The sequence below is a fragment of the Periophthalmus magnuspinnatus genome, chromosome 18 (genome assembly GCF_009829125.3).
Source record: "Periophthalmus magnuspinnatus isolate fPerMag1 chromosome 18, fPerMag1.2.pri, whole genome shotgun sequence".
Classification (NCBI taxonomy): domain Eukaryota; kingdom Metazoa; phylum Chordata; class Actinopteri; order Gobiiformes; family Gobiidae; genus Periophthalmus; species Periophthalmus magnuspinnatus.
Window position 1 is genome coordinate 3,500,333 of NC_047143.1, and position 23,087 is coordinate 3,523,419.

Consider the following 23,087-nt stretch of genomic DNA (forward strand, 5'->3'; position numbering starts at 1 on the left):
AGACAGAGAGGGAACTGCAGCAGGTCGAGGGAGAAGGAGCAGTAGTAGCGGTCGCAGTAGCAGTAGTAGTAGCAGTAGCAGTAGTAGTATTAGTATTAGTAGTAGTACTAGTAATAGTAGTAGTAGTAGTGGTAAAAATGAGTTCAGGAGTGACTCAAACCTATAACAGGACTGAGAAGAAATACTTTGCACTTTGGGATTTTGATGTGGAGGTTCATTCTTCCAGGTAACAACAAAAAAAACATGTGATTGTCATAATTTTAACGATTGTACATGTAGCGTTAGCGTTAGCGTGTTAAATGTATGTTGTGTTAGCATCGTTTTGTAGTTTAAAGCGACAGTAACGTTACCTCAGCTTATTAAACGGATTTGGTAAATTGATTTGTTGCTATTTGAATTATCGCTATGGCAAACAGATAAACCAGAGCTGTTTTTGTTGTGTGTGTTTTTACTGCACCAGAGAAATGAAATCAACCAAAACACCTGATGACATCATTCAGTGAATCAGTGCAGTTTAAAGGGCTCATATTACGTTATTTTCTCATCTGTGTTATAATGTTGTTTCCTCATCACAAACAGACCTGGAGTTGTGTTTTGTTTCATTCACACAAAAAAACCCTGCAGATTTAGTTCTTCTCTCAAACAGAAAACACACTGTTCCACCTTGTGATGTCATCATGTGGTGATACAGGAAGTGCTCCACTGCGTTTTTAAACTCCACGCAGCTTCATTTCTAGAATCATCTGGATCATTTCAGCTTCTGGAATTGTGAATCTGCATTGAAATAAAGGTAAAAGGAGCTGTTAACTTGAAAACTAGCACTTGATGACATCACAAGGTGGAACAAAGCGTTTTGAGCTTTGGAGATGTAACAGACGAATAATAAAGTGCGACTCAAACATGTGTGAATGAAACAAAACACAACTCCAGGTGCGTTTTTGAGGCCGTAAACACTTAATAACGTGACTTAAAGTTCATAAGAGTCAGTTTTGTGTGATGTCGGACCTTTAAGAGGAACAAGGCGTTAAAGTGACATGTGACTCGTCTGAACGCGGCGTGTAAACCGTGTGTGGATGTGCAACTGGGACCAGAGTTTTACTTTTGATCGACTGGATAAACGGTCACATTTTACTCCATTTATAACATCAGCAGCTTTGTTATAATCTGGTCTGTAGTGGAGGAAGTACTCGGTTTTGTTACTTAAGTCAAAATATAAATACCGGAGCAAAAAAAATACTCAAGTAAAAGTAAAAGCGTCACATGAAAAAATCTAGTAAAAGTGCGAAAGTACCTGTTTAAAAATGTACGTAAAGAGTAAAAAGTTGAAGTATTTCGTCAGATTTTGAGACCTACAAACAACTGAATTGATCTTTTTTTATTTTTATTTGTTTATTTGTTGTTATATTTTTGGTTTTCCTCAAATTATGAACATGTAAAAAATTAAACTTCAGCCTTTTCTGCAGCTCTCAGACAATAAAAAATATATACTTTTACTTTTCAGTGCAGTTCAAAGATGTAGTGGAGTAGAAAGTACAGATACTGCTCTTAAATGTAGTGAAGTAAAAGTAAAAAGTATCCAAATTAAAATGCCATCCATCCATTTTCCAAAAAAAATCCAAAAACCACGGCATCGACTAAAGTACAGAAGTACTTAAGAACAGTACTTTACTACTTCTACACGGTTACATTCCACCACAGACGTATTCCCTCAGTGTTTTCTCTGTTGTATTTCAAAAGCGCAGTACAACCCACTTTAAAATACTTCACTTTTAATACTTTCTCTTTCGCCGTTTTTGCATAATTGTCCGTATCAAGTTTATCTCTCATGAGATAAACTTCTTTCATCTCTCTTCCTGGTCTGTGATCTCTTCCTTCACGATTACAGCACTTCCATAATCTGATTACTCCAGAAATCAGACAACAGTTAGATGTGTGGTGTGTAAAAGTACACTGTGACTACTACTTTTTTTTCCACGTAAATAACTAGTACTCACTACTGATTTTTTTTTTCTTTACAGAATTCACTCTGTGGTTAAAGTAGCAGCAGTTGTAGTAGTAGTACTTTAAGTAGTAGTAGTAGTAGTAGTAGTAGCAGTTTTAGAAGTAGTAGTAGCAGTAGTAGTAGTAGTAGTATTAGTTGTAGTAGTTGTAGTAGTAGTAGTAGTAGTGGTGGTAGTAGTTTATCAGTAGTTCACAGTTAAATATTTGATGTGTACACAAACATAGACAGTCACTACTTTTTTAAAAATAAAAATAACTTCTGTTCTTTACTGAAACTTCTTTTTTCTTTAAACATAAATGTCTCTGGTTAAAGTCGCACTCGTCACAATATTCAAATCCCTCATGTCTTGTCAAAAGTTTCAGTGAATATTTTTAGCTGAAACTACTGACAGTAAGTCTGTTTTATATCACTGTCAACTGAAGCTGAATTATTTAAAGCAGCACTGTGTAACTTTTCTGGTGCAGCAGGTGAGAAGGAGCTCATATTAAACTATTTTCTGATCTGTTCTGATGTTGTTTCCTCATCACAAACAAACCTGGAGTTGTGTTTTGTTTCATTCACACACGAGTTCTTCATCTCTCAAACTGAAAACACTCCGTTCCACCTTGTGATGTCATCATGTGGTAATACAGGAAGTGCTCCGCTGTGTTTTTAAACTCCACACAACTTCATTTCTAGAAACATTTGGATCATTTCAGGTCTGGAAGTGTCCATCTGTATTGAACTAAAGGTAAAAAAAAAGGAGCTGTTAACTTGAAAATTAACACTTGATGACATCACAAGGTGGAACAGAGCGTTTTGAGCTTTGGAAATGTAACAGACTAATAATAAAGTGCGACTCAAACATGTGTGAATGAAACAAAACACAGCTCCAGGTCTGTTTTTGAGGCGGAAACAACATTCTAACACGACTTAAACCTCAATTTTGCGCATTTTTCCGTAGTTTAGTACCTTTAAATCATCAGAAACACCACTAAATAAATTACAAACTACAGAATTTCCATATAGACCTGCAGATAGTAAACCCCACTATCAGGAAAGTTACATAATAACCTTTAAATTTCCACTTATTTACAGTTATAAACTTACAAAACGCCAGCGATCACAGCCTGGTGTTTGTGTTTACACTCACCTGGCTGCAGGGGCGGAGTCTGAAGTGTGGACACCTGTTAGACCAATCACACCGCTCCTTATACCTCCAGACTCCGCCCCCTCCTCCTCTCTCACTTTCTTCTCTAGTCCTCCAGACTCCGCCCCCTCCTCCTCTCTCACTTTCTTCTCTCGTCCTCCAGACTCCGCCCCCTCCTCCTCTCTCACTTTCTTCTCTAGTTCTCCAGACTCCGCCTCCTCCTCCTCTCTCACTTTCTTCTCTCGTCCTCCAGACTCCGCCCCCTCCTCCTCTCTCACTTTCTTCCCTAGTTCTCCAGACTCCGCCCCCTCCTCCTCTCTCACTTTCTTCTCTAGTCCTCCAGACTCCGCACCCTCCTCTTCTCTCACTTTCTTCTCTCGTCCTCCAGACTCCGCCCCCTCCTCCTCTCTCACTCATTTCTCTAGTCCTCCAGACTCCGCCCCCTCCTCCTCTCTCACTTTCTTCTCTAGTCCTCCAGACTCCGCCCCCTCCTCCTCTCTCACGTTCTTCTCTAGTCCTCCAGACTCCGCCCCCTCCTCTCTCACTTTCTTCTCTCGTCCTCCAGACTCCGCCCCCTCCTCCTCTCTCACTTTCTTCTCTAGTCCTCCAGACTCCGCCCCCTCCTCTCTCACTTTCTTCTCTTGTCCTCCAGACTCCGCCCCCTCCTCCTCTCACACTTTCTTCTCTCGTCCTCCAGACTCCGCCCCCTCCTCCTCTCTCACTTTCTTCTCTAGTCCTCCAGACTCCGCCCCCTCCTCCTCTCTCACTTTCTTCTCTAGTCCTCCAGACTCCGCCCCCTCCTCCTCTCTCACTTTCTTCTCTAGCCCTCCAGACTCCGCCCCCTCCTCCTCTCTCACTTTCTTCTCTAGCCCTCCAGACTCCGCCCCCTCCTCCTCTCACACTTTCTTCTCTAGTTCTCCAGACTCCGCCCCCTCCTCCTCTCTCACTTCTCTAGTCCTCCAGACTCCGCCCCCTCCTCCTCTCTCACTTCTCTAGTCCTCCAGACTCCGCCCCCTCCTCTCTCACTTTCTTCTCTCGTCCTCCAGACTCCGCCCCCGGTTCAGCAGCTCTATTTGAAACGCGGTTGTGGGCGGAGTTTAGCTGTTTAGTTCCACTTTAATATCTGTCTGTTAATCTACTCCGTTTACTTGTCGTTCTGTTCCAGGCCTGTGGATGGCGTCAGTGAGGTGGGAGAGGTGAAAGTGTCGGAGGTGCAGATGGAGGCGGAGACGGACGACAAAACCACTTCAGACACCAAGGTATGTGCGCCCTCTGCTGGTAACTGACACTTTTTTTTATACTTAAAGGTCCAATATTACACAAAATTGACTCTTATGAGCTTTAAGTCACGTTGGAGTTGTGTTTTGTTTCATTCACACATGTTTGAGTAACTCTTTATGATTAGTCTGCACATCTCCAAACATCAAAACGCTCTGTTCCACCTTGTGATGTCATCAAGTGTTAATTTTCAAGTTAACAGCTCCTTTTTTTTACCTTTAGTTCAGTAGAGATCGGTAATTCCACAGCTGAAATGATCCAAATTATTCTAGAAATGAAGGTGTGTGGAGTTTAAAAACACAGCGGAGCACTTCCTGTATCACCACATGATGACATCACAAGGTGGAACGGTGTGTAGTGTATGTAGACAATACCGTAACAGCCTTTTCAGCAGAGCCCAGTCCCATATATGCTAGTACGTTAGCCATTTTGATACTAGCATTGTTTTTACTTCAATACAAAACTGTTCTGTTCGTTAGCGCGCTAGCAGACGCAGTGTTAGCGCCCCCCACTGGCACTTCAGACTCACTGCTGTCATGGCGAACCTTCTTTGAGGTTTTTCCAAGATGATATAATACGTTTTACAGAAGTACCGACGTGAAGGTGAACGAATATTGACCCCAGAGTCGCAGAGACGCAGAACAAAAGAGTCACGTTCAGCACAATGAGACTTTTATTCTGATTTTTTCACTTCTGTTTTATTTTTTTTCAGTCCCTTTGTGACTTTCTCCACGGCTCCGTTCACGATAAGGAGCACAGCGCACTCATGAGAGCAGGTACAAGCACTACTACTACTACTACTACTACTACTACTACTACTACTACTACTACTATTTTCAGAGGGAGTGGGGTGTATATGATATTTATGTTGTATACACTTTGTCTACTCTTCCAAGCGCTTTTTGGTCATTTAGAGTAAACATGTTTATATTTCCAGCTTTATGGTCAAAAATGTATAAAAATGCAGTGTCCAGTACTTGGTGACATTACGTATGACCTCCCTAAGTGTTTCTGAGTCCAATCAGGCCCAACTTTGGACATAAGAGAAGCAGGCAGTTACCTATGGCGCCGTCTGGTGGAGAGAGCGCCAAATTGCAGTCAGAAAAAAGCTTTTAAAAATAAGTAAAATAAGAAAAAAAATGATATCAGATCCTGCCCCAGTTGATCAGATTTAATCCAGATTAAAGAAATGACGGCAACTGTGGATAAAAAGTTACCTGTTATAAAATCAATTCAAAATTTGATTCAAGGCCCTTTGTTTGTAGACAACTCCTCCTCCTCCTCCTCCTCCTCACTCTCCCCTTTAGTCCTCCAAACTCTGCCCCTCCTCCTCCCTCCTCACTCTCCCCTTTAGTCCTCCAAACTCCGCCCCTCCTCCTCCCTCCTCACTCTCCCCTTTAGTCCTCCAAACTCCGCCCCTCCTCCACCCTCACTCTCTCCCTTAGTCCTCCAAACTCCGCCCCTCCTCCTCCCTCTGTCCTTTAGTCCTCCAAACTCCGCCCCTCCTCCTCCCTCATCACTCTCTCCTTTAGTCCTCCAAACTCCGCCCCTCCTCCTCCCTCTCCCCTTTAGTCCTCCAGACCCTGCCCCTCCTCCTCCTCCTCCCTCCTCACTCTCTCCTTTAGTCCTCCAGTCCCTACCCCTCCTCCTCCATCACTCTCTCCTTCAGTCCTCCAAACTCCGCCCACTTCAGCAGTTCTATTTAAAATGTGAGTCCCACTTTAATAATCTGCTCATAAATGTTAATGTTGCTATGGACAACTATAAATGTGCGTCAGGAGCTAAATCTAGATATTCTTTTTCATTTCAAACTCTAGAACCCTTTATTTTTTCATTTGATAAAGGAAAAACTGTCTCTCCCGCTGCAGAAACATACTGTAAGAGTAAAAGCAGCTCTTCAGGGCCAAATGAATCGTTTTTATCGTCTGTGAATCACCATTTCATCTGATGTTTCCTCTCTTCCTCGTAGTGCTCTGCTGCTCCGTGGGTAAAGTGTACAGATTCCCCACTCAGGACAAAGGATGGCTGCTGGTTCAGGAGAAGATGTCCGAAACGCCTCTGTCCTTCTCTCTGCCCAGACAGCTACTGAGCATGCTCAGTGTGGAGTACAGGAACAGGTGGGCGGAGCAACGAAACTGCAGTAAACTGAGGGAAAAGTTACAGCAAAAGAGCAAAGTTAAATCTGTGAACTGGACAAAACGTTGTAGGAGTGAAGACGTTTGGCTGCCCGAGACAAAAGAGAAAAAGAGAACAAGAGTAGGGCCATTAAAGGTTGAATAGGGCCATTAAAGCCTGAAGCTGTAAACAGTAGCTCTTTACAGTTTCAGTGTCGTTAGCTCCTCCTTCAGACAAATATAAGGCAGTGTCCAGCAGAAATCTGACCAGAACTGAAGACGTGGACGAGCAGCTCAGACTCTGAAACTGTAGATCTGAATCATTTTACTAGAAAAATGAAAAAGTGCATTTTAGATCCTCAAATGTGTCACCAGTTCATTTGTAATGTTCTATATTCACTGTAAAAAAGTTTACTTCCTTCCTTCATTCCTTTCTTTCTTTCTTCCTTGCTTCGTCCTTCCTTCCTTTCATCCTTCCTTCCTTCCTTCCTTCCTTATTTCCTTCCTTTTGTCCTTCCTTCCTTTTCTCATTCTTTTTTTCTCTTTCCTTCTTTCTTTCTTCCTTGCTTCCTTCCCTTTTTCCTTCCTTCCTTCTTTCTTATTTCCTTCATTTTTCCCTCTTTTCTTCTTTCTTTCTTCCTTGCTTCTTTCCTTTTTTCCTTCCTTCCCTTTTCCTTCTTTCTTTTTGTACTTCCTTCTTCCTCCCTCCCTCCCCCCTCCCTTCATTCTTCCTCCCTTCCTTTCTTCCTTCCTCCCTTCTTTCCTCTTTACTTCATCTTTCCTTCCTTCCTTTTGTCTTTCCTTCTTTCTTTCTTTTTTCTTTCCTTCCTTCTTTCCTTCCTTCCTTCTTTTTTCTTTTTTTCTTGTTTCTTTTCTTTTCTTCCTTCCTTTCCTTCTTTCTTTTTTCTTCCTTTCTTTCTCCCTCTCTTTCTTTCTTTCTTTCCTTCTTTCTTTTCTTCTTTCCTTTCCTTCCTTCCTTTTTTCTTTTTTTCTTTCTTCCTTTCTCCCTCTCTCTCTTTCTTTCTTTCTTTCTCCCTTTCTTTCTTTTCTCTTTTCTTCTTTCCTTTCCTTCCTTCCTTCTTTCTTTCTTTCTTTCCTTCCTTCTTTAGTAGCAGTACTGATCTGTACATCCTTCGCTCTGCGTTTCAGGGCTCAGGAGGTCATGGATCTGCGTGACCTTTCACCTCACCTGGAAGAGCGCCGCAGTGACATCATCAGCCGCTGTGATCACATGACCCGCTGTTACCAGGAAACGCTCCAGCAGCTGGACACCGTCTCAGGTCAGACTCGAAAAACAAAAACTAAACCTGTGAAAAAGACCGACCAGGACATATTTTCTGTATTTTCAGCGTCGTGTAGTTTTAAGGCGAGCAGCAGTAAGTCAGAGCGCCACCTACAGTTCGTCCCCACAAACCTCCACTGTCAGAGGATGGAGGTGACCAGCCCCGACACGACAGGTAAAAACAGCTTTAAAGTGAGACTGACGGGCTTTTAAGAATCTCAAATTAGGACTTAATCTGGTGGAAAATACTGTATCTGTTGTAAATATAAATAAAAGTTTTACTCCAATCAAACTGTAAACATAAATGGACGTCGCTAACCTGCTAGCCGCCGCGTTCCTTCTTTATACGGTCTACGGTCTCAAAGCTAACTCTTACTTTTATTAAAATCAACAAAACATAAAATAAACAACCTATTAAAATTCTAATTTACTATAATAAAGTCTACCCGGTTGTTTTTATTTGTAGAATACTTCAGTTTGTGGTGGTGTTTTGCCTCAAAGTTAGCATTAGCGTTAGCATTGAGACACAAACATGTCTCTTTCTAAACGCAGAAGTGTCTCTGGTGAAGTATTTATTTTATTTTTGTAGTTTGTAACATGTTGTCAGTGACGTCCATCCTCAGCTGACCCCCCCGTAACCTCTGACCCCTGACCTCTGACCCCTGACCCCTAGCCCACCGGCGGATCCCTGTCCACCGCATTATCTTTAAATATTTATTCATTTTATTCTGACACTGCAAAAACCTCATAAAGATAAAACTGGACAGGAAGTAATGACGCTAACAGTGAGGCTGGGGGGCGCTGTTGTGCGGTCAATTTGTGAAAAAAAAATAAAAATAAATAAAAAATAAGTTGAAAATGACAGGAAGCAGAGTGTTCTAAAACATATATTCTTTCAAAACTTAGGCAAAATTTTGACGTGATTCTCCATTTTTTTCTCATATTTTAAACATGATTTCAACAAAATAAATGTGTTTTCTTATATTTTTATTAGTCAAATTATAATGTCTGTGCACATACATTATAGGAAAGGAGGAGGTTTTGTCCCAGTGTGTGACATGGTTGCTAGGTAACACTTCCCTAGCGTGATGTCATGATTTCCAACCAGGAAGTAACATTTTAAACCTGAAAAAATTTCCAAACTGGGAATGAATTTGTAAAAACTTGTATTAAAATCTTAAACATAAATAGATACACGTGTCTTTTAGTCAAACGAGTCGTCCAAACTGTCGTAGGTTGTTGAAGTTCTTCCTCGTTTCTGTCCGATTCTTGAATAATAATAATATTTATAATTTCAGGAGTCTGGTACGACGTGACCACGTTTGGAGCGCCGGCCGACCACCACCAAGGCTTTAAACAGGGAGGACTGAGGAGGCTGATGTCCAGAGTCGACATGAACGGGTCTGTACGAATACTACTACTACTACTACTACTACTACTACTGTTGATACTACAATCGCTACTACAGCTATTAAGTCAGACTGGGACACGCCCACTGTGACGTCCGCGCTTCATTCTCCAGTTTTATTTTCTTAACCGGTGATACTCATACGATTACAACTACATACAACTATACAAATAAAAACAGCTAGAATAAAAAGATTGATTCAGTTGTTTCTGTTCAACAAATTCCAGCATAAATCTTTATCAAAATCACCACATTTGAAGCTTTATTAGACTCAAAACTTGCACAAAATACTTTTACTTTTTACTCTTTAAGTCTAAATTGTACAAACTTTTCTCATTAAGGGCGACATATAAAAACACAAACAAAGCTGAGGGACGATTGAAGGTCATAGACTCGTCGCCAATACAGTGAATACTTCAAATCTGCGTTTTTATTATTACAAATTAAACTGAACCACTAGACCTTTATTGTCGCTTACATCCTCAATAAGACACAGTAAATATTTGATATGGCCTTGTTAAAGTCGATTTTCAGAAATGTACGGTAAAAAGTACTGATTCGGGCCATTCACGTGGAAGCTTGAGGGCCGAGAAAAATTGGTCTGAGGGCCGCGTTTAGCCCCTGGGCCACACTTTGGACAAGCCTGATTTAAGTACATTTTTAAACAGGTTCTTTAATACTTTTACTTCAGCAGTTTTTGTGTTTTTTGCGCCTCGTTTCTGTGCTTTTACTTCAGTATTCCTCCACCACTGTACTAATACTACTACTACTACTACTCCTCGTCGTACTCCTGCTGTCAGACTCCACTTGAGCAGGTGCGTTCTTGACATATTTGCTGTTATTCTGGTCTTGCGCCGCAGTGACTCTTGTTCCTGGGTTAATCCTGTAATCTGTGCTCTTTGTGGATTAGAAGAGACGGCCTCAGATTAATAACGCACGAATACAAAGCTCTACGTCCAATCAATCAGGCCTGGAATGTGAAAGTAAAAGGTGAACGGGGAACTTGAACTTTACAAATCCAGAGAAATTGTATTATAGTTACATAAATCCGGATTATCATAAAAAAATGTCTATGTTTTTTCGATGTTTTGTGTTAAAAAATGTGTTTTTTCCCTGTGTTTCTGAGCAAAAATGCGTCTTGAAGAGCTGCTTTTTCGATATACCTGCACTGTAAGAGCTCGCTGCGCGCTGTCTGCCGTCTCATTATAGCGTTTTATCGTGCCGGGAATCAGGAAGTGCGCTGTTGCTGTTAGCATGCTAGTTGAGTGGTGAAAAGTGCTTATAAACCTCGTCTCTCCTACAGCGCGACGGACGCACCTTAAGACAGTTTGACTCACTTGAAGGTGCACTGTGTAATATTTACGGTGGGGCTACGGCGCTCGCTTAAACCTAGCCATCGCCATGACAACAAGCCACGTTACAGGTCAGATCTGTGGAGAGGCGACGCTGCACACAGTAAGAACATGTTTTTCACAGGGACTGACTCTCGTGAGGTTTTAATCGTGTTGTTCATACATGGAGTCGTGTTTTGTTTCATTCACACATGTTTGAGTAACTTTTTATTATTAGTCTGTGACATCTGCAAAGTTTAAAATGCTCTGTTCCACCTTGTGATGTCATAAAGTGGTAGTTTTCAAGTTAACAGCAATTTTCTACCTTTAGTTTAGTAGAGATTAACAATTCTAGGGTTGAAATCATCCAAATGATTCTAGAAATGAAGGCGTGTGGAATTTAAAAACACAGTGGAGCACTTCCTGTATCGCCACATGATGACATCACAAGGTGGAACAGAGTGTTTCCTGTTAAAGAGAAGAAGAACTCAGCATAAATACACAGGGTTTGTGTGTTAAACATGTGTAAACAAAACACAGCACCTGTTTGTGATGAGGAAACAACATTTTAACATCAGAAAATCACACAATACGGGCCCTTTAAAAAAAACACTAGAAATGAATCTATTTATCGCATTCGTGTAGTCGTCCCAAACAAAACAAGTTTATTCATAGAGCACATTATATAATCTGGCTAGTTTCCAAAGTTCTGCTTAAAATAACAGACTCATAAAAGTATGCAGTTTATTTTAGTTTGTGATTATGACGGAGACACTTCCAGTCAGTGTGAAGCAGAAAGTTGGTTTAACAGGTTCATCTGCTCCGAGGTTTATTACACGATTACCCTGAAATTATCTTTACGTGAATAATCCAGTTTAGAGGAAGTATTTGACTTCTATAGAGGTATTTAGCTTCTATGGGGTATTAAAGAGGAGGTATTTACTTCTATGGGGTATTAAAGAGGAGGTATTTACTTCTATGTTGTATTAAAGAGGAGTATTTTACTTCTATGGGGTATTAAAGAGGAGGTATTTACTTCTATGGGGTATTAAAGAGGAGTATTTTACTTCTATGGGGTATTAAAGAGGAGGTATTTACTTCTATGGGGTATTAAAGAGGGGTATTTACTTCTATGGGGTATTAAAGAGGAGTATTTACTTCTATGGGGTATTAAAGAGGAGTATTTACTTCTATGGGGTATTAAAGTGGAGGTATTTACTTCTATGGGGTATTAAAGAGGGGTATTTACTTCTATGGGGTATTAAAGAGGAGTATTTACTTCTATGGGGTATTAAAGAGGAGTATTTACTTCTATGGGGTATTAAAGAGGAGTATTTACTTCTATGGGGTATTAAAGAGGGGTATTTACTTCTATGGGGTATTATCTTGCTAACAGTTTTATTGTTTTGAAAATGCTATATTCACCGTAAACAACATATTAACATGTTTGTTTTTTTAAGTCTGAGTCTCCTCTCTTTGCTCTCTGTGCTAAGTCACTCCCCCTTCAGAGCGCTATCACACACAATCACCCACTAATGAAACTACTGCACATCACATCAGGTTTGTGAAGTCGTAGTGTACAGTTTTGTCTCATGTTTTTGTATATTTATGGAGGGTTGTCGTGCGGGAGCGTGGGTGATGTAGGCTTGTGGGCGGAGCCTCGTACAGAATCTCACAGCTAACCGTACAGAGGGTTTGAATAGGGCCTGGGAGAGATCGCTAGATTACTCAAACATGCACGGATGACATTTAAAAACCTCTTCAGACGTGTTTTTGATGAGAGAACAACATTAAAACACGGTAGAAAACTCTGCTTCAATCACTGCTGTTGTTAGTACTGTGCGTGATCTCACCTCTCCACAGATCTGACCTGTAACTCGGCCTTACGGGTTCATCTACTCACTCTCATGGACATGGATACGTTTAATGCCACGGCAACGTCTGTGGAACATTTCAAACAAAGTATCGTAATATCATCTACAAAGAAACAAACAGACATCAGACTCTTCACCAGAAAAGTTCCTTAATACGTCTTTAAAGCGTTGATACATTTCCAAAACGCATTTAAAATCTCCAAAGTACTTTTTGTACTGCATTATTCACCTCACAATAGTAAAGTTTATTTGTATTTTGTGTATTTTTGCAGTCCTGTGTCATATTCCCGGGAGGAGAGATCCAGGGCCAGGGGGCTGCTGGAGGAGGTTGCCCGATTACAGCCTCTCATTTTCGGGCAGGCCGAGGAGCTGCTGGCCCTGTCTCTGGAGGTCAACACTGCGCGGCTGCAGAAGGTCCTGGACGCTCTGGCCAAACGGGTAAAGCCCTGCGCCCTCTGCTGGTGTTTTATATTCACAGTACTTCTGGCTCACATCGTATACTCCTTACCGCACATGCACATCACTTAAAGTTGCATTATGTCACTTTTCTCACATGTTTTTATTGCTAAGAATACGCTGAAAAACACGTGATTACTTTGGGTTTCTTGTTTCCATGGAGATAAATTTAATGCCAATCTGGAAGCTCTGCAGAACTAATACTACGACTAAGGTACTTTTTATTTTCCCCAGACGGAGGAGTTCGTCCACGCCCTCAAAGACGAGCTGGTGAACGGAGCTCTCTTGGCTGAACACAGACAAACCGCCGCCCGCCGCCTCTACACCTGCAACGGAAATCTGCCCGGCAACACCTCAGCCAATCAGGAGAGGCGAGTGTCAGAGGGACAACTGGAGGTGAACCGGGCCGAGCTGGACTACGACGAAGAGGAGTGGGTGAGGGAGAGTTATTTAAGTTTATACAGTGTTAAAGAGAGAGAGAGAGAGAGAGAGAGAGAGAGAGAGGAGTGGGTGAGGGAGAGTTATTTAAGTTTATACAGTGTTAAAGAGAGAGAGAGAGAGGGAGAGGAGAGAGAAAGAGAGAAGGGAGAGACAGGGGAAGGGAGAGAGAGAAATAGGGAGAGGAGAGAGGGAGTGAGAGAGGAGGGAGGGAGAGGAGGGAGAGAGGAGAGAGAAAGAGAGAGAAGGGAGAGACAGGGGAAGGGAGAGAGGGGGGAGAGAGAGAGGAGCGAGGAAGAGGAGGGAGAGAGAGAGAGGGGAGGGAAGAAAGAGAGAGAAGGGAGAGACAGGGGAAGGGAGAGAGAGAGGGAGGAGGAATGGAGAGAGAGGAGGGAGAGAGACGAGAGAGGTAAAGAGAAGGAGAGAGAAAGAGAGAGGAGGGAGAGAGAGAACGGAAGGAGAGAGGAGGGAGAGAGAGCGAGGGAGGAGGAGGGAGGGAGAGAGATGACAGGAGAGAGAGAATCTACACGACCAGTCAGATGTATGGACAGAGGAAGGAGAGAGCGAGAAGAGAGAGAAAGAGAGAGGAAGGAGAGGGAGGTTTGTATCATTAAACATTAACATTAACATTAGTTTCTGGAGAATAAAACCTTTTCTAATCAGATGCAGACACACACAGGGGTTTTATTTCTTATTTTAATCCTAGAGCTGCTTTTACAACATGTCTGTACTTCCATCTGCACACACAGCCCCTTTAAGTCTCTGTGGCCTAAACGTAGACTTTATTACTTTCTTTTGTTCAGGACACTGTGTGGGCAAACGTAGGGAAAAGCCTAAACTGCATCATCGCTCTGGTGGATCGACTCAAAGAGAAACAGGGGAGTCCAAAACCACCTGATCCACGGGACTCAAACCCTCACAACAAACGTGACGCTTTAATTTACACTCGTTTAACTTCAGACGATGTATTTCATAAATGCAGTGATATACTAATTCATCTAAATACTCTGGTTTCCACAGGCGCGCCCTCCTCGTCCTCCTCTCCCTCCTCTTCATTGTCGTGGCAGGAACAGTTGCTCCCCCTGGTGGTGACGTTGAGGGACTGCGTTCGTGAGGCGGTGTCCAAAGCTCGGGCTGCCATGACGTTTGTGCTCCTCCAGGGGGCGGCAGCGGACACAGTGGGACAGGGGTCAGAGCAGCTGGTGCAGAGACAACATGGAGTGTTCAGCCAAACGGTGAGAGATTTACAGCAATTTTAATTTTTTATTTTAAAGTTTGGCCAGTCCTAAGCCTCCATAAGTTTAAGGTTTGCACATAGATTAGAATTAAATTACCAGACAAAAGTTTGAACACATCATCTGATTCAATGTTCAGTGTTTCTGCATTTTATATACACACAAAAGACATGAAATATATGACGCTAGATGAAATTATGTAACATAGAAAAATATAAAAAATTCATAAACAAATATTTTTTATATATTTCTTTTTCATCCTATATTTTTTATTATTTTTTATATATTTTTTATGATTTTTATATATTTTTTATTTGTATTTTTATGATTTTTTTTAATATATTCACTGAACATTTGTTTTTTCCCAGGATTGTTGCGTCACAGGTATAGAAACCTTGCAATATTTTTAAGTGCGTACATTAAATACACAAGATTCAAATACGAGCATCACTGAAGCTGGAAAATATTGTCTGGTTCTAAGCGATGCCATTATTTTAAATTCTGAAACATGTTTAAAGCCTGTAGCTCTAATATTTATCAGATCTGTGTTTATTTCAAATTTCTCCTGAGCTCCTCGTGTTTTTATCTTTCAGCTCACTGCAGTCACCTCTGCTTTTATTTTGAAACTCCACAACAGTTTAGACGACGCCAACTTCCTGAAACAGCTGCACACGATCGGAATCCTGGCTCAGTTTGAGGGTCTACTCAGTACTTATGGTACAAATACTACTACTACTACTGCTAATACTACCACTACCACTACTACTACTAATATTACTACTACTACTAACACTACTACTACTACTACTACTGCCGCTATTACTACTATTACTACCATAGCTGCTACTACTACTACTACTACTGCTACTACTATTACTACTACTATCACTACTTTCACTACTACTGCTACTAGTATTATTACTACTGTCGCTACTACAACTACAACTACTGCTACTACTACTACTGCTGCTACTACTATTACTATTACTACTACTATTACTACTGCTACTACTACTGTCGCTACTACTACTACTACTATTGCTACTACAAATACAACAACTACTACTACTACCGTTGCTACTACTACTACTAATACTACAACTTCTACTACTACTAGTACTACTACTGCAGCCATTTCTACTACTACCACTTCTACAGCTGCTACAACTACTGCCATTAGTACTATTGCTTCTATTTCTACTACTACCACTACTACTACTACTGTCACTACTATTACTGCTACTACTACTGTCACTACTATTACTATTACTACCACTACTGTCACTACTATTACTGCTACTACTACTGTCACTACTGCATACTACCTGCAGTTGAGTATTTGCTGTATTTCAGGAGATGAGCTGGGGATGCTCGAGGACATGGAAATGGGCGTGTCCGAACTCAGCAAAGTGAAATTTGTTTTGACTGAAGGAAAAAGCGACCAATCAGACGACCTCCTGCCAACACTGACCGGGACATGGTGAGAACGTAACAAAAACATGCACAACCACTGTGACAACCACTGAAATATTCCGTAATATGAGATTAAACTTACCGTCAAAATCAATCATTCTTTCTGAGTAGGGACGCCTCTCCGCAGATTTGACCTGTAATTCGGTCTAGTGGTATGCTTGTGTCCATGGAGATAAATACGATCTTTGCTTCACTGAACATTTGGTTTGAATTTTCCCAGGATTGTTGCGTCATAGGTATAGAAACCCAGCAAAAAAGCAAAGTCCATCTGTCATCATCATTTTTCTCCATGGTAACCTACACAAGAGTCAAATGCCATACTGTGGAACTTTTGAGGCAGTAAATTTCTTTAGAGACAGGCAGGTGGTAGACGCTTTACCTAAAAAGTTACACAGTATGTCTTTAAGTTACTCTACATGCGATACCAAAGCACAGATTTTGCCGTTTGTTTTCAGGGACAGTTTGGTGGTAAATGTCCCGTTGCCTCCAGAGAACTTCTCGTCCCTTCCACAGGAGCTGAGGGAAGGGCATCTGATACATCTGCACCCAGTTTTCTTCAACATCGGCATCAACCAGCAGCAGAGTCTGGCTGAGAGGTGAAAGGTCACACTGGTCCACCAAGTATTTCACTTTAGAAAGAGTCAACGGTTAAATATCCATCTAGAGGCACTTGATTTTCAAACTGTAAAAGCAGGAAGTCGTTTTTTTAAAGCCAGTATTCACATGCATGGATTTTCAGACACATACAGCAACTTTTTTCAGATTTTGTGACTTGTCCCTTGTCCCTGTTTTCATTTTTCCCCCATGTATTTGAGTAAAATGTGTCTTTCAGTACAAATAAAGTGTGTAAGCAGCTTTTGAGTTTAAAATCAGTTCAGTGTGTGTCTGCATCAAATTATATAACGTTTATTTAGGCTGCGCTTGTTAGCATGCTAGTTGTTGTTAGCATGCTAGTTGTTGTTAGCATTATCGTTGCGGCAAAATTCCACTCTGGTCTCTGAAAGTTCCCTGTGCATGTCTCTGTGCATGTCCCTGTCCATGTCCCTGTGCATGTCTCTGTCCATGTCTCTGTTTGTCTCTGTCCATGTCTCTGTGCATGTCCCTGTCCATGTCTGTTTGTCTCTGTCCATGTCTCTGTCTCTATCTATGTCTCTGTGTATGTCCCTGTTTATGTCTCTGTCCATGTCTCTGCCTATGTCCCTATGCATGTCCCTATGCATGTCTCTGTGCATGTCTCTATGTCCCTCTGCATGTCTCTGTGCATATCCCTGTGCATGTCTCTGTCCATGTCTCTGTCCATGTCTCTGTTTGTCTCTGTTTGTCTCTGTCCATGTCTCTGTCCATGTCTCTGTTTGTCTCTGTCCATGTCTCTGTTTGTCTCTGTCCATGTCTCTGTTCATGTCTCTGTCCATGTCTCTGTTCATGTCTCTGTCCATGTCTCTGTCCATGTCTCTGTTTGTCTCTGTCCATGTCTCTGTTCATGTCTCTGTCCATGTCTCTGTGCAGAAAAATATCCACATGGACCAAACACATGTTGAACTTCAAATTGTACAGATATTTTTGTAGAAACAGGGACATTTGTCTCTCAGTTTGTCACGTCCAGCTTTTCAGGAAGTCATATTTGATGCAGCCCTGATAAAATAAATAACCCTCTCTTTTTTTTTTTTTATTGAATACATATATTTTTTTTATATTTTTAGGTTTGGAGACAGTTCACTTCAGGAGATTCTGAACCAGGAGAGCTGTGAGCGACTCAGAGTTTACTGCACCGAGCTGCACGACAAACTCAATCAGACGGGTCAGAATCAGCACAGTAAACGACATGTACTGACTGAGATCTGTGTGAATATGTCCTCTACGTCTCTCCTCCTCTCCTCCTCCTCTCCTCCTCCTCTCCTCCTCCTCGCCTCCTCTCCTCCTCTCCTCCTCCTCTTGTCCTCTCCTCCTCCTCTCCTCTTCTCCTCCTCTCCTCCTCTCCTCCTCTTCACAGCTGACATGGACACACTTCCAGAGTTGTTGTCTGCGCTGGACTCTTGTGTAGAAGCCAAAAAAAGGAAGAATGTGGAGGTTTTGTGGCTGGCTGCTACGGTAACACACTCTTCATATATTTAACACTTTTTACACTGTAACGCAACATGAAACTAAATGTGCAGGTTTGTGTGTTAAACATGTGAAAGAAACACAACTCCAGGTCTGTTTGTGACGAGGAAACATTAGAACAGAGATCGCACGACATATTTAAATATATATACACACATACAAATACATATATACATATACATATACATATACATATATACATATACATATACATATACATATATACATACATATACATGTATACATATATACATATATATTTAGTAGCTCTATTTGAAATGTGGTTGTCCCTCGTGGCCACAGCTCAAACTCAACAGCAGCAGCTCGTCACCAACATCTGTGTACTCAAGAACACAGGAAGAATTTATATTTATTTATTTATTTACTTACTTAGTAGTACTTGTAGGTGTAGTAGTAGTAGTAGTAGGTGTAGTTGTAGTATTAGGTGTAGTTGTAGTTGTAGTAGTAGTAGTAGGTGTAGCAGTAGTAGTAGTTGTACTTGTAGTAGTAGTAGTAGTTGTTGTAGTAGTAGTAGTAGTTGTAGTAGTAGTAGTAGTAGTTGTAGTAGTAGTAGTTGTAGTAGTAGGTGCAGTTGTAGTAGTAGTAGTTGTAGTAGTAGTAGTAGTTGTAGTAGTAGTAGTAGTAGTTGTAGTAGTAGGTGCAGTAGTTGTACTTGTAGTAGTAGTAGTAGTTGTACTTGTAGTAGTAGTAGTAGTTGTAGTAGTAGGTGCAGTAGTAGTAGTAGTTGTAGTTGTAGTTGTAGTAGTAGTAGGTGTAGTAGTAGTTGTAGTTGTAGTAGGTGTAGTAGTAGTAGTAGTAGTAGGTGTAGTAGTTGTAGTAGTAGTTGTAGTTGTAGTAGGTGTAGTAGTAGTAGTAGTAGTAGTAGGTGTAGTAGTAGTAGTAGTAGTTGTAGTTGTAGTAGTAGTTGTAGTAGTAGTAGCAGCAGGTGTAGTAGTTGTTGTAGTAGTTGTAGTAGTAGTAGTAGGTGTAGTTGTAGTAGTAGTAGTAGTTGTAGTTGTAGTAGTAGTAGCAGGTGTAGTAGTTGTAGTAGTAGTAGTAGTTGTAGTTGTAGTTGTAGTAGTAGTAGGTGTAGTAGTAGTTGTAGTTGTAGTAGGTGTAGTAGTAGTAGTAGTAGCAGGTGTAGTAGTTGTAGTAGTAGTAGCAGGTGTAGTAGTTGTAGTAGTTGTAGTATTTGTGTACATGTTCACCTGAATTCGTTCTTTTGCTTTTGTGTTTAGAGTCGATTCATTTGTTTAGTCGTATTTTATTGTTTTATTTCGGTGATGATCTGATGAATATTTACAGATGGAGAGTTAAAAACCTCTGACCTAAAAACGTAAAAAATAAAACATCATAATAAAAATAAAAATTGAACTTAATGATTTTGTATAAAACAGTTTTCATTTCTTCTGTAAATGAACAGATCTTTTTTGTTGTTTTGTTGTTGTGTTTTAGGTTTGTAGAAAAGTAAACGGCCTTCGTCTGACCAGCTGTAAAAGCGCCAAAGATCGAACGTCCATGTCCGTGACCCTGGAGCAGTGCGCTCTGCTGAGAGAGAGACACGGCCTGCACCCGCAGCACTTCAGCGCCGCCCTGGACGCCATGAGGAGGTACTGCACCCTGCACACGTCAGAACATCACAGACACACGGCGGAGGCGACGGCGGCTCGTCCTGCGCTCGTGTCCTCGAGCAAGACACTTCACCGCTGTGTGACTACTCTGCTGGACCTGCTCGTCTCCATGGAAACTCTCTTACCAAATGAATGTTCCGCAGTAAATGGTTAAACTTATATATCTTCATACAGTCTTGTCCTGGCGTCACCTGCTCGTCGCCATGGTAACTGTAATGCCATACTGAGTAATAACATCTCCATGGTGACAAGCAGGTGGCATACCCCGTTCAGAAAAAAACAAACAAAACAAAAACGTAATGCACCTTTACCAAGAAAAAATGTCATGTGACCTAAACACTAGAGACTTTATTGTTTAGTTATTCTCCATGGAGACGGAGAGGTTTAATGTGCGGAACACCTTTACTTTAATTCACTATTTTTTGTTTCTCTTCCTTCCTTCCTTCCTTCTTTCTTTCTTTATTTCTTTCCTTCCTTCCTTCCTTACTTACTTCTTTACTTCCTTCCTTTTTCCTTCCTTCCTTCCTTCCTTCCTTCCTTTCTCACTTCTTTCCTTCCTTCCTCCTTCCCTCCTAAACACATCCTGGTTCTTTCCCCGGTTCTCGTCCTGGTTCTTGTTCTGGTTCTTGCCCTGGTTCTTGTCCTGGTTTTTGCCCTGGTTCTTCCCCTGGTTCTCATCCTGGTTCTTCCCCTGGTTCTTGCCCTGGTTCTTGTCCTGGTTCTTGCCCTGGTTCTTGTCCTGGTTCTTGTTCTGGTTCTTGTCCTGGTTCTTGCCCTGGTTCTTGTCCTGGTTCTTGCCCTGGTTCTTGCCCTGGTTCTCGTCCTGGTTCTTGTCCTGGTTCTTGCCCTGGTTCTTGCCCTGGTTCTTGCCCTGGTTCTCGTCCTGGTTCTTGTCCTGGTTCTTCCCCTGGTTCTTGCCCTGGTTCTTGCCCTGGTTCTTGCCCTGGTTCTCGTCCTGGTTCTTGTCCTGGTTCTTCCCCTGGTTCTTGCCCTGGTTCATGCCCTGGTTCATGCCCTGGTTCTTGCCCTGGTTCTCGTCCTGGTTCTTCCCCTGGTTCTTGCCCTGGTTCTTGTCCTGGTTCTTGTCCTGGTTCTTGCCCTGGTTCTTGTCCTGGTTCTTGCCCTGGTTCTTTCCCTGGTTCTTTCCCTGGTTCTTGCCCTGGTTCTTTCCCTGGTTCTTTCCCTGGTTCTTGCCCTGGTTCTTGCCCTGGTTCTCGTCCTGGTTCTTTCCCTGGTTCTTGTCCTGGTTCTTTTCCTGGTTCTTTTCCTTGTTCTTGCCCTGGTTCTTGCCCTGGTTCTCGTCCTGGTTCTTGCCCTGGTTCTTGCCCTGGTTCTTGTCCTGGTTCTTGCCCTGGTTCTCGTCCTGGTTCTCGTCCTGGTTCTTGTCCTGGTTCTTGCCCTCGTTCTTCTGGTTCCCGGTCGTTGCTCCTCCAGGTCTCGTCGTTCTTGGGGGCAGTTGCTGGGCTGTTACACCCGCTCTGGGCTCACTGTCTCTGGGCCAGACTCGGCCGGTCCTCTCCCCGCCGAGCTCCACGCCGTCTGGGTGTTACCGCGGTGTCTGGCCCCTAAAGCTCCCAGAATGCACCTGTACCCGGTGGCCCTGCTCCTGGTGTCGTCTCACGTCCTGGTGCTCTGGCTCATCTTCAGCGTGGTGCTGCTTCTCGCCAAATACCAATGAAAAACACTTTCTCCGCTTTATCCAGTTTCTCTTCCATCTTTGTATGTTTATTCTGACTTTTTTATTTGAAAATTAAAGGTAGACTATGTAACTTTTCAGGTGGAAGATCCATAAACTGCTTGTTTCCATGGAACTGACTAAATGTATTGTATTTATTAAGCAAAAGCATAGACTGTTTATATAAATGGACATAGTTAACCTGCTAGTCGCCGCATTTTGTAAAGGAAGTGATCATGGCTGCTCTTCTGGCTCCAATTCACTTTCTATTGAAAAACTGTGTCCTCTCTCTGTACTTGCTGCTGTCAGACTCGTCATTTCGTCTTAAATGTTCGTATTAACCCGACTCTACATGATCCTGGTGATTTTATTTCACTATTATGTCCATAAATCAAGATATGAACATCAAAAACAGACAAATCAGGCGCCTTCTTAGCAACAGGTTTGATTGACAGCGTTGCTAAGCGCCCGCTCCCTGCTAAACCAGCGATGCAGGCGAGAAGGGGCGTTACCTTCATCATCCTCGCTCTGGATTGGCTCTTTAGTTGCTATGATACTCGCGGTCGGAATTCCACGCATAGATCTTGGCTCCAAATTCGCCGCTATAACTGCTAGCCTCGATTAGCTTCATGTGACTGGAGCTAACGCTGTGGGCGACGTCAGACTCACTTAATCCACTTAGATCAGCTTAATGCCGTATACAAGGACTTTCTAAGCAAGGCAAGAGCGTTTCCATGGAGACGAGCAGATAAAAGAGCTACATAGTGCACACCCTCAGCCCTCCCCGCTCTTCTTATTCCACTTTTATTACATTTCTTTGTTTTAATTTTGACATTTCTTCTCGTTCGCAGTGACGGCTGTCGACTGGAGAACGTCCAGAAGAACATCGGCTGCAGGAGGTTCGCATTCACCAGCGTTCAGCTCCTGGCGTTTCCCAAACATTACAGACCCCCGGACGGCACCTACGGACACGCTCAGACATAACTATTAAACCACTGTTAGCACGCCGCGGTACTCCAGATGCCCTCCCGGATGCAAAAGTCTGCATTTGTTTTTGGCCTGGGTTAGAGCTGCACTACTAAACTAACTAGATGTTTCCATAAAAAAGGAAGAATATTTTACGTAATTTCAATGTTTGAGTGCGTTATTTGATAATCGGCTCTGTGCGCAGTAGCATGCTAACTAGCTCACTACACTAGCTAGCTCACTGCGTCTCAAACATGGACGTATAATGAAATCTGGAAGGTGAATCCAAGATGGCGTCGTTTTTGCGTCCAACGGCCTAGGCTCAAAAACAACGTTCCCTTCCGCCGTACATCCTCTTCACGGGCTAGCTCCTCCCACCATGTGACCTCAGAATCAGAGCGACGGCTGCTAAAGCGGAGCTAGCGCGGGCTCAGAGCGAGGCTAAGTTATATCTTACGAAGCTAACTTTTAGGAGCTTTGACGATTTAAAAATGCTAACTGTTTGTGTTGTGAAAATGGTCTCAAAGCTAACAGTCAGTTTTATTAAAATCAGAAAACAATAAATAAAAAATAAATAAATATAAATAATAAATAAATAAAAATAATAAATAAAATAAACTGATTAAAATTCAAATTATTTAAGATAAAGACCCGATTATTTTTATACGTAGAATACTTCAGTTTGTGGCGTTGTT

At 42.0% G+C, this 23,087-nt stretch overlaps 1 protein-coding gene across 1 annotated transcript; it reads left to right on the forward strand.

Annotated features, from left to right (window-relative positions):
* Positions 1-22,869, forward strand: LOC117386654 (type II inositol 3,4-bisphosphate 4-phosphatase-like). Its single transcript, XM_055229197.1, has 18 exons — positions 1-226; positions 4,297-4,390; positions 5,122-5,185; positions 6,379-6,526; positions 7,673-7,803; positions 7,873-7,980; positions 9,104-9,206; positions 12,691-12,856; positions 13,109-13,309; positions 14,116-14,239; positions 14,333-14,547; positions 15,141-15,264; positions 15,901-16,027; positions 16,476-16,616; positions 17,721-17,818; positions 18,011-18,108; positions 19,576-19,730; positions 22,278-22,869. The coding sequence occupies exons 1-18, from the start codon at positions 138-140 to the stop codon at positions 22,408-22,410; spliced, it is 2,319 nt and encodes a 772-aa protein (XP_055085172.1). The 5' UTR covers positions 1-137; the 3' UTR covers positions 22,411-22,869.
* The last annotated feature ends 218 nt before the right edge of the window (positions 22,870-23,087 follow it).

What these genes read in the sequence shown, in the direction of transcription:
- LOC117386654 (XM_055229197.1), top strand. Translation starts at nt 138, where the DNA reads ATGAGTTCAGGAGTGACTCAAACCTATAACAGGACTGAGAAGAAATAC. An exon ending in GCAGCTGGACACCGTCTCAG is followed by an intron (nt 7,804 to 7,872) that starts GTCAGACTCGAA and finishes CTGTATTTTCAG; the next exon opens with CGTCGTGTAGTTTTAAGGCG. An exon ending in TTTTGTGGCTGGCTGCTACG is followed by an intron (nt 18,109 to 19,575) that starts GTAACACACTCT and finishes GTTGTGTTTTAG; the next exon opens with GTTTGTAGAAAAGTAAACGG.